General features: G+C 39.1%; 3 protein-coding genes across 3 annotated transcripts in view; 2 read left to right on the top strand and 1 right to left on the bottom strand.

The window, feature by feature from the left end:
* Window positions 1-1,160: 1,160 nt before the first annotated feature.
* Window positions 1,161-2,471, bottom strand: LOC136068062 (uncharacterized). Its single transcript, XM_065774713.1, has 2 exons — window positions 2,149-2,471; window positions 1,161-1,998 (listed from the first exon to the last, which is right to left on the bottom strand). The coding sequence occupies exons 1-2, from the start codon at window positions 2,469-2,471 to the stop codon at window positions 1,161-1,163; spliced, it is 1,161 nt and encodes a 386-aa protein (XP_065630785.1).
* Window positions 2,472-8,502: 6,031 nt separating this feature from the next.
* LOC112036212 (uncharacterized) overlaps window positions 8,503-11,084 on the top strand; it is a 31,114-nt gene continuing 28,532 nt past the window's right edge. The window contains exon 1 of the mRNA XM_065774701.1: window positions 8,503-8,996. Coding sequence (XP_065630773.1) covers window positions 8,526-8,960 — 435 coding nt within the window. The 5' untranslated portion in view covers window positions 8,503-8,525 and the 3' untranslated portion in view covers window positions 8,961-8,996. The remainder of the gene's footprint in view (window positions 8,997-11,084) is intronic.
* Window positions 10,138-11,084, top strand: part of LOC136068063 (uncharacterized) — a 7,791-nt gene continuing 6,844 nt past the window's right edge. Inside the window, exons 1-3 of the mRNA XM_065774714.1 lie at window positions 10,138-10,462; window positions 10,555-10,848; window positions 10,938-11,080. Of these exons, the coding sequence (XP_065630786.1) occupies window positions 10,138-10,462; window positions 10,555-10,848; window positions 10,938-11,080 (762 nt within the window). The remainder of the gene's footprint in view (window positions 10,463-10,554; window positions 10,849-10,937; window positions 11,081-11,084) is intronic.

The raw sequence follows: 11,084 nt of genomic DNA on the forward strand, positions 1-11,084 counted from the left end.
TCAATATCTAAGACTACAAGACGAAGTTATTTAAGCATGGTTTGTTAAATTTGAACTTTGATAATGACTATAAGACAGTGTTAACTAACCCATATCATCTGATCCGAGGACTTCAGGCATGATTGGACTTAAGTTTAAACACTTAGGAGACTTGCAAACGAGTGTTAACTAACCCAAATCATTTGGTCGGAGGACTTCAGGCATGATTGGATTTAAGTTTAAACACTTCGGAGACTTGCAAATGAGTGTTAACTAACCCAAATCATCTGGTCCGAGAACTTCAGACATGATTGGATTTAAGTTTAAACATTTAGGAAACTTGCAAACGAGTGTTAACTAATCCAAATCATCTGGTCCGAGGACTTCAGGCATGATTGGATTTAAGTTTAAACACTTAAGAGACTTGCAAACGAGTGTTAACTAACCCAAATCATCTGCTCCGAGGATTTCAGGCATGATTGGATTTAAGTTTAAACACTTAGGAGACTTACAAAAGAGTGTTAACTAACCAAAATCATTTGGTCCGAAAACTTCAGACATGATTGGATTTAAGTTTAAACACTTAGGAGAGATTCAAAGATTTTACATAATAAATTGGCACAATGATTAAAGTAAAGACTTGATTAATAATAATACCTTTTAAGGTTGTTTATATTCCAAGGGCGTGGTATTACATGACGGTCCAAATCTTCCAAAAAATATGCCCCAATGCCAGCTTCTGAAGTAATACGATATGGCCCCTCCCAGTTGGGCCCTAATTTTCCCCAAGCTGGGTTCTTTGCAGTGCCCATAACTTTCTTGAGTACCAATCACTAGGTTCTAGAGGACTTAGCTTTGCCCTACCTGAGCTTTTGTTGGTAATGTGCTAATCGGACCATTGCATTTTCTCTCCGTTTTTCAATCAAATCCAAACTCTTTTCTAGCTGCTCATTGTTGCTGGTCGGACTGAACGAACTAGTCTTCATAGTTGGGAACCCAGTCTCCAGAGGTATGACAGCCTCAGCTCCCTAGGTCATTGAAAAGGGGGTTTTCCCAATAGACCTACGAGGTGTAGTTCTGTATACCCACAGTACGTGTGGCAGTTCTTCCACCTATTTTCCCTTTGCATCGTTTAGTCTATTTTTTAATCTATTAACTATGACCTTATTAATTGCTTCTGCTTACCTATTCCCTTGGGGATAGGCAGGGGTGGAGTATCTGTTTGTGATTTCTAGTTTACCACAATAACTCCTGAATGCTTTACTATCGAACTGTAAGCCGTTGTTCGAAATGAGAGTATGAGGAGTTCCAAACCGAGTGACAATATTCTTCCACACAAATTTTTGTACATCTACGTCTCTGATGTTGGCCAGAGGTTCGGCTTCAACCCATTTGGTAAAATAGTCTGTGCTAACCAAAATATATTTCCTGTTTCCTATGGCTTTAAGGAATGGACCCACGATATCTAAACCCCATTGAGCGAAGGGCCACGGGCTGGATAGCAGATTAAGGGTTCCTCCTAGCTGATGAATGTTTGGGGCAAACCGTTGACATTGGTCGCACTTCTTGACATATTCATGGGCTTCTTTTTGCATATTTGGCCACCAGTAACCTTGGGTAATGGCTTGGTAAGCCAAGGATCTACCTCCAGTGTGGCTCCCACAAATTCCTTCGTGTAGCTCTTCCAGTAGTAACTCAGCTGCTTCAGGATGCATGCATAATAAGTACGGTCCTGAATAGGAACGTTTATATAATTTTCGATCTTTGGATAGCCAGAATCTGGTCGCTTTCCTCCGAATTTTGTCAGCTTCGCCCTTCTCTTCGGGCAAAATATCCTCCTTCAAGAATTTAATTATAGGATCCATCCAGTTGAGTTCGGCTCTGATTTGGTGAACTTGGGCTACCTCTCTTTGTCCTTCTATAGGGCTATGCATGTCCTCAACAAGGATAACCCTTGACAAGCCCTGTGCCGAATAGGAAGCGAGCGTGGCTAAAGAGTCAGCATGCGCATTACCATTTCTGAGGATATGTAATAAATTAAAAGATTCAAACTCTGATTGCAAACACTTAACTCGGCTTAGGTATCCCTACATTCTTTCATCCTTTGCTTTAAACTCACCTTGTACTTGACCAACGACTAATCTCGAGTCCGAGAACACCTCCACTAACTTTCCTCCCATTCTTTGAACCATAGCCATTCCCATTAGTAGAGCTTCATACTCCGTCTCATTGTTTGTTGCCGAGAAATCTAATCTTAGCGACTTTTCAATGATGATTTTTTCGGGGGATATTAGCACTAGCCCCACTCCAGAACCCTTCTGGTTCGCTGCACCATCCATATACACTTCCCAATGTGAGGGGCTTTGTTGAGAAATCATGTCAACCGATTTTTCATCCATGTCCGAGGTTGGCATTATTTCTTCTAACCTGGGCTCCGTGAACTCGGCCACCAAATTTGCAAAGACCTGGCCCTTGACCGATGTGCGAGGCATGTACTTGATATCAAAAGCCCCCAAGATCGTGCCCTACTTAGCAATCCTTCCAATGTAATTAGCACTTCGGAGTATAGCCTTAAGCGGGAGCTGGATGAGAACAATGACCGTGTGAGCTTGGAAATAATGAGGGAGTTTTCGCGTACCAAGCACCACTGTCAGGATAGCCTTCTCCAGTGGGAAGTAACGAGCCTCGGCCTCATGTAGCGACTTACTTACATAATAAATTGGCTTTTGCACACCGTGATCTACCCGTATTAACACCAAGCTCACAGCACAAGGAGCCACAGCAATGTAGGCAAACAAGACTTCGTCTGGTTTTAGACTGAACATGATGGGTGGCCGAGCGAGATAGTCCTTAAGTTGCTGAAAGGTCACAGCACATTCTTCAGTCCACTTAAATCCCTTCCACTTGTTGATCAACAAGAAGAAAGGTCTACACCTATCTACTGATCGGGAGATGAATCGATTTAGGGCAGCAATCATCCCGGTCAACTTCTGAACCTCTTTGGGATTCCAAGGAGCCTGTAGATTGTGGATAGCCTTTATTTGATCGAGGTTAACTTCAATTCCCCTGTGAGTCACCATGTACCCCAAGAACTTGTTTGACCCCACACCAAATGAGCATTTGGAGGCATTTAGATGTAGCTTCTACCTTCTTAGAACTTCAAAAATGTTTTCAAGATCCTTTACATGTTCCGAAACGATCTTGCTTTTCACCACCATGTCGTCTATATAGATTTCGATACTTTTGCCCAACTGCGGCTCAAACATCCTCGTCATCATCCTCTGGTAAGTAGATCATGCATTTTTCAAACCAAAGGGCGTCACCTTGTAATGGTAGTTACTAATAGGGGTGACAAATGCAGTCTTCTCCTAATCGTCCAAGGCTAACAATATTTGATGGTAACCTTAGAAGGCATTCAAGAAACTCATCCGATGGTGGCCGACAGTGGCATCTACCAACTGATCAATTTTTGAAATAGGGAATGGATCCTTAGGACAGGCCTTATTTAAGTCAGTGAAGTCTACACACACTCGCCATTTACCATTCTTCTTCTTCACCACCACATTGTTTGCTAGCCATTCAGGATAAAAAAACCTCTTTAATAGCTCCGGCTTGTTTGAGCTTTGTTACTTCTTCTCTTACTACATCATCATGCTCCTTAGATGGGCACCGAGGAAGTTGCTTCTTAGGGGTGATCAATGGGTTAACCTTCAGATGGTGGCAAATGAATTCTGGATCCACTCTTGGGGCCTCGTAGGCGTTCCAGGCAAATACATCAAGGTTTCTTTTAAGGAATTCTACTAGGTCCTCCCTCTCTGATAGAGGCATCTGAGATCCGACTTGAAAGAACCTTTCGGGATTGTCTCTAATTAGAAATTTTATTAAATCTTCACATCTAACGCCCTCTTCTGGATCTTCGGCGGGCGATACTCGACTTTTTAACTGCTATAAACCCCTTTCGGCCTTGGCCGAGGACTCCGTTTCGGGCTTGTGCTGGATGGCAGCCACTAAGCATTGTCTGGCCGAGGATTGATCTTCTTGGATTTCACAAACTTGCCATTTGGATGGATATTTAACTTTTTGATACAAAGTAGAGGAAACAGCCCTTAGCGTATGGAGTCAAGGTCTGGCTACAATTGCCGTATAAGGGGAATACACATCTACAACAATGAAATCCACCTCCACTACCTCTGAGCCAGTCTATACGGGTATCCGTATTTGGCCCTTCGGGGTGACGATTCTTCCTTCGAAGCTAACCAGGGGAGAACTGTATGCTGTTAAGTCATCAGGTTTTAGGTTCAGCCCCTTGTAGAGGTCAGGGTACATTATCTCTACCGCGCTACCCTAATTCACTATTACCCTCTTCACATCATATCCTCTAATTCTGAGGGTGATTACTAAAGCGTCATCATGGGGTTGGATGGTTCCAATCTTGTCTTCGTCCGAGAAGCCTAAAACCGGTTGAATATTCATTCTAGCTCTTTTCGGATCTTGGCCAAAGTCCCCTGTCGGTAACCGGGCTACCGACATAACCTTGGACGGCCAGGATCCTGTTCTCCCTGGTGCGGCGAAAATGACGTTGATAGTTCCCAATAGAGGCTTTAAAGAGTCATCCCTTTGGGGTTCAGAATTCATCTGACTTCCTCGGCCACTGGAGTGATGCAAGAGGTGTCTCAATTAACCTTCGTGGACCAGTTGGTCCAAATGATCCCACAGACTCTTGTAATCCTCTGTGGTATGCCCAAGATCTTGGTGGTATTGGCAATAGAGATTATGGTTACGCCTTTCAGGGTTCCCCATCATCTTGTTCGGCCACTTAAAGAATGGTTCATTCTTAACTTTTTTCAAAACCTGGTGTACTAACTGTTCGAATACAGTGTTAACTGCTTGAAGGTTTGTTGATCCTGACTGCCCAACGAAATCTCTCCGTGGTTTGTTGTTATTGTAACGGTCCGACCTGAAATCCCTCATCTCCTGGGGGATAACCTTATCCTTTCCCTTCCCTTACTGTTGATCTTCTTCAACTCTTTTATATTTTTCAATACGGTCTATGAGCTGACACATGTTAGTTACTGGTTTGCTAATTAAGGACTTCCTCAAACCATGGTCAGTGGGGAGGCACGTGCTAAGGGTCATTCCATCAAAATTGCCCTCCATATCATTAAACATCTCCTAGTACCTATCTGAATACGTTTTCAAGGTCTCACCCTTTTGCATGCTCAAGGATAGCAGTGAAGACAAGGGCCTGGCCACTCTTCTAAATGTGACAAAACGGAAACCAAATGCTTGAGTAAACTCTCTGAAGGAGTCGATGGAGTCTGCTTCTAGGCTGTCAAACCATCTCATTGCAATCGGTCCAAGACTAGAGGGAAAAACTTTGCACATCAGAGCCTCATCTCTAGAATAGACAGCCATCCTCTGCTTAAAGTGACTCACATGTTCCACAAGGTCCGTTTTACCATTATAAATGGTGAAAGTCGGTTGGTTAAAATGCCGGGGAAGTCTCGCTCCTTCAATCCTGTGCGTGAAGGGTGACCTAGAGATTTGATTCAAGGCTTTGCTCATAGCATCATTCCTTACACCTCCACATGATGGGCTTCGAGGTTGCCTCTTGCGACGGTGCTCCTCTTTATAGGAAAACGATTCACTGGTTGGTGTCCGAGATCTCTGCTCGTAAGTGACATCTTTCTCGTCACTCAAATCTTCATCAGAATGCGAAGAAATCTGTTTCCTCTTTGCATGGCGCTACTCCCTCTTTAGCCTCTCAATTTCTAGTTGCATATTGTGGTTCTTCTCCACATAAGACACGTGACTTTCTCCATGTGTTTGGCTTCACTTAGGGTGTGTGGTATGCACACTGCCTTCACGATCTTGTCTCTGCTCCAAATTAAGAAAAGGGTCTACGTGTTAGGACGCCATAGATTCTGCTGGTTGTTGCCCTAGTTCAGCCATTATCAACTGTTGCTTCTACTTTCGCTCAAGTTCTCCCCACAGACGGCGCCAATTATAGGGTCTATTTTTGTAGCCCAAGCCCAAATGGTTTGGATTATGAGCCTAATGAACCCAGAATAATGAATTTGTAGAGAATGAGTGAAAAAGTTAGGCTGATTGTGAATTAAACAATAGTTAACTATGGTGTTCAAGAAGGAACTGATAATATAAACACACTTCAAGGCTTTTCAATTTGATGTCCGAAGAGGAATATTATTGAATGAAAAATGAATACAATTCTCCGAAAAAAACCCCCCCTTCTCCTCCAAAGGCTTTTTCTTTATATAGCATCTTTCCTCATCATCTTCGTTGTCCACTTGTTCTTCATCTAAGTGTCCACTTGAGTATGTATCACGTCAAATCTCTTCTTTAGCTTTCTGTGAGTAGTAGTAGTTGGGATGACACTGTTCAGAGGTCTTCTCCATATTAATGCGGCCAGAAAAGCAGATGCAGTGCATTTAATGTGATGGTGGTAGTTTTTCCTTTTAGATATTTCTCCATTCTTCTTATCTCCAGGCATGCCCAAAGCTTATCTAGATCACTGAAGTGATTAGTAAGATCATTTGAACCCTCTAGATATTTGCTTGATCAAGAATCTTTACATCCGAGGAGAATGATCTCTTCGGACCACTGGTACTCTTTTCGGACTAATCCCCTTCACTTCCAGGTATCTTTCTTTCATGCAGACTCCTTCTCAACAACTTTCGCCTCTTCGGACACACAGTAACCTTCAAATAGGGCCTTGAGCTCAATACATAAGTTTGGGTTTCCACCCCCAGTAAATTATGCAAATTTTTATTTCAAAGTATTTATTAGTAAAAGAAAATCCATTAAAAGAAAATAGAAACAATCTCTAATAATTATACCATACTAGTTACTAACAAAATGCTCCATATGATTTTAGTAGCATTTTTGTTTTTGTTTCTGTAAGTTATGCAAATTTTGATTCCAATGTATACTGGTAAAAGAAAATCACTATTTTTTTTAAACATTGAAAAAAAATCTCTAAGGGTCTTTGGTACATGCACTTAAAAATGTGTTTTGTTGTTTGAAAACATATATAAAAATATGTGTAAGTAAAAAAATGTGTAAAAATACATATAATATTGTTTAAAAATTGAAAATTATTGTTTGAAATGGTATACTAAACACCCCACTAATAGTTATACCATACCAGTTATCTACCATCCGTCCGACTAAAAGTCCACAATGCATGGCACGTCCTCCACCTAACATACAAATTATAGAAGTTGTAAATTTATGAGTGGCCCATGGCGCAAAATTGTCTAAAGTTTTTCTTCCTCAGTTAAAAAATTATTCAAGTTCACAACTCCTTTTCAAGAAGTGGTCAGCAAATATACGAGGAGCCCACAAACATTACTAAAAAAGAAGAAAGAAGAAGAAGAAACTAATTTGTGGGCTGCACATGTGCTAAGTTGTAAATTCACAAGGACAAGGTGAGAAAGATGTTCACACAAATTTAGGGTCTATTTGGTAAGAGATTTTTATGGGTGTTTGGTAAAAGAAAATCACTAATTTTTTTTAACATAGAAAAAAATCTTTAAGAGTGTTTAATACATGCACTTAAAAATATGTGTTTTATTGTTTGAAAATATGTGTAAAAATATATGTGAGTGAAAAAATTTGTAAAAATACATATAATATTATTTAAAAACTTAAAATTATTTTTTGAAATAGTGTAAACACCCACTAATAATTTTTTTGATTTGATTTGACCCACTAATAATTATACCATACCAGTTATCTACTATCCGTCCGACCACAGGTCCACAATGCATGGCACGTCCTCCACCAAACATACAAGTTATAGAAGTTATAAATTTATAAGTGGCCCATGCGCAAAATTGTCAAATCAAATCATGTTTAAGGGGAAAAAAAAAAAAAAAGGAAAAAAGTTGCTAAATTTATGAGTGGCCCATGCGCAAAATTGTCTAAAGTTTTTCTTTCTCAGTTAAAAAATTATTCAAGTTCATATCTCCTTTTCAAGAAGTGGTCAGCAAATATACGAGGAGCCCACAAATATTACTAAAAAAGAAGAAAAAAGAAGAAGAAACTAAATTGTGGGCTGCAAATGTCCTAAATTGTAAATTCACAAGGACAAGGTGAGAAAGATGTTCACAAAAATTTAGGATTCCTTTGGTGATAGATTTTTAGCATCACTGTTAAGTGTTGTGAAAATGACGTGTGGATTAACAAGTGGTATAAAAATTAGTATTTTAGTGTTAGGTGCCCTCCTTTAGGTGACTATGTCCTTGAAAGGAAGGAAATTATTGCATAAACAGGCCAGAAAGAGAGTGATAAGACCTAACGTGACTCTCCCTCACAGGCACCTTCCTTGTCTATCTTTAAGTGTGATAGCTATATACCATTATGCCAACTGTCAGGCTCTCATTAACTACAAACATTTTTAAACTAACACGATTTGTTAATTAATTTTGAGTCTAGTTATTAAATAATCATGCCCCTATTTACATTCCCCTATAAATACGTACCTGCTTACCTAATGTGAAGTTGTGCACTAGTTATCTAAAGAAATGGCAAGTCCGAATAATGGTATCACCAATGTCCATAAGTTAAAGATTGAGGCTCTGTTATCAGTGACACCTTATAAGCTGATTGATCAGAGACCGGTGCGCCGAGTCTTGGCTGCGGACCCTGTTGGTTCAGGAATATTCCGAAGGTGTCTTCATGTACTTCTTTACTACAAGAACGTGAGTGAGGAGGATTCAGGGTCAGTTTTTGCAGGTTGGGCTAAGGAGTCACTAGCAAGAGCATTGTATGAGCAGCCGTTGCTTAGTGGAAGGCTCCGGCGTGGAGAGGATGGTGATGGAGAGTTAGAAATTGTGTCCAATGATGGTGGTGCTCGGCTCGTGGAGGCACAAATGAATATAACTTTATCGGAGTTTCTTGAATTGAAAGAGAAGGAAGAAGCAGAAGCTCAGCTTGTTTCTTGGAATGATATTGATTAACATAATCCACAGTTCTCTCCGTTATTTTATGTTCAGGTAACTAATTAAGCTTACATATCAAGGAAAAATAAAATCTAGACTATTTTTATAGTTATGTTAGAACGTTCTGGCTTAGTAAATATTAAAACAGTTTATATGTAACTAGTTTAATTTCAGCGTTTTTTTCTCTTAGTCAATCTTAAAAATGATGAGTATCTTTAAAAGTTTGCTGCACTGTCTTGTATGGTTGTGAATTGCCTCTCACAAATTAAATTTTGACAAGACTTTGCCGCTATGTGAGCGTTTGGATTGGGATTAATGTTGCGGCACGTTTTCATTTTACGTTTTGGACCTTTTTTTTTTCTTTTTTGTTTCAAGGCGTGTGAAGGAGTAATGCGGTACTATGCCGTTACTGGGCGTTTACTGTTTACATGAACAGTAGCTGCACTGGTTGACTTTTTGTCGCGAACAGTGCACTTGTGTACTGTTTACGGACCTACAATTTTACTTTTTATCAATTTTTTCAGTAAAAATGGGTCTCACGGCACTATTCACACATTTAAAAATTATTTTGCTACAGTGTTTTCAGTTTTCAGTTTTCAGCAATAATAAGTTCAATCCAAACGGATCCTTATATGTATCTATAACCTAAATGCTTAATAAGAACTAGCTTATAGCTTCATGTATATACATTGATATATTTAAAGATATACAATAAGATGCATAATATAATTAGGAGTAGATACCATAAGTTAAAACTCTAAAAAAAAAATAATAATAATATAATTCCTATATATATAATTTAAATACTATTAATAGTTATTTTTATATTTTGTTAGCTCTTTAAAAAATTTGTAAGGATAGGAAAAAAAAGGAGAAATTACAGAATCACGTTGGGGATCACAACAGTGCACATAATATAGCTCAAAGAAAATGTGAAGCTTTGTTAAACCAGAGACAAAGTTTCAAACAGTTATAAACAAGCAATCAGATGTTGAGAAAAGGAATATCGGACTCGTTTGAATGCATCAGTGGATTGTATTTGTTTTCTACAACGGCAAGGATTAGCATTTCGTGGCCATGATGAATCTAAAGACTCCAATAATCAAGGAAATTTTCTTGAATTATTACGTTTCTTGCAAATCACAATGAAGAAATTGATAAGGCAGTCCTTGAAAATGCTCCTGAAAATCATCAAATGACCTCTCCTGATATCCAAAAAGAAATAGCAAATGCTGCAGCCGTTGAGACAATAAATGCTATTATTAAAGATATTGGAGATTCATTATTTGCTATTATAGTTGATGAATCACGTGATATGTCTACTAAAGAACAATTGGCAATTGCTTTGCGCTATGTGGACAAATTGGGACATGTGAATGAGCGCTTTTTAGGCATTACACATGTTAATAATACATCAGCAGTGACACTAAAGAGTGCAATTGAGGAAGTATTTAATAAACATAGCTTAAGCATTAGTAGATTGCGGGGACAAGGCTACGACGGGGCAAGCAACATGCGAGGTGAGTTAAATGGACTAAAACTCTTATTTTGAAAGATAATCCTTCTGCCTATTATGTCCATTGCTTTGCACATCAACTTCAACTAACATTAGTTGCAGTAGCAAAAAATCACATCCAGATTGCAACCTTTTTTAACTTGGTTGCAAAGGTATTCAATATTGTTGGAGCATCATGCAAACGTCGTGATATTCTTCGCGAAAAACGTAATGCTGAAGTTATAGAAGCATTAAAAAATAATGAAATTTCAACTGGTCGTGGCTTGAATCAAGAAATGAGTCTAAAAAGACCTGGAGATACACGTTGGAGTTCTCATTATGGTGCACTTGTTAATCTTATTCACATGTTTTCTTCTGTAATTGATGTGATTGAAACTATTATAGAAGATGGTTTAGATTCTGATCAGAGAGCAGAAGCAAATATCTTAATTAATTTACTCCAAACATTTGAATTCGTGTTTGATTTACATTGATGAAAGGTGTGCTTGGCATAAGTAATGAGTTGTCACAGGCATTACAACGAAAAGATCAAGATATTGTGAATGCTATGAAGTTGGTTGACATTTCAAAGCAACGTTTACAGGTCATGAGAGATGATGGGTGGAACACTTTGCTAGAGGAGGTTT

The sequence above is a fragment of the Quercus suber genome, unplaced genomic scaffold (assembly GCF_002906115.3).
Source record: "Quercus suber isolate HL8 unplaced genomic scaffold, Cork oak 2.0 scaffold_97, whole genome shotgun sequence".
In the NCBI taxonomy this organism is placed as follows: domain Eukaryota; kingdom Viridiplantae; phylum Streptophyta; class Magnoliopsida; order Fagales; family Fagaceae; genus Quercus; species Quercus suber.

Excerpts from the sequence above, each read along its gene's own strand:
- LOC136068062 (XM_065774713.1), bottom strand. The coding sequence starts at position 2,471 with ATGCCTCGCACATCGGTCAAGGGCCAGGTCTTTGCAAATTTGGTGGCC. Across the intron at positions 1,999-2,148 it reads GTTCAAAGAATGGGAGGAAA|AAATGGTAATGCGCATGCTG; the intron begins GTTAGTGGAGGT and ends ACATATCCTCAG.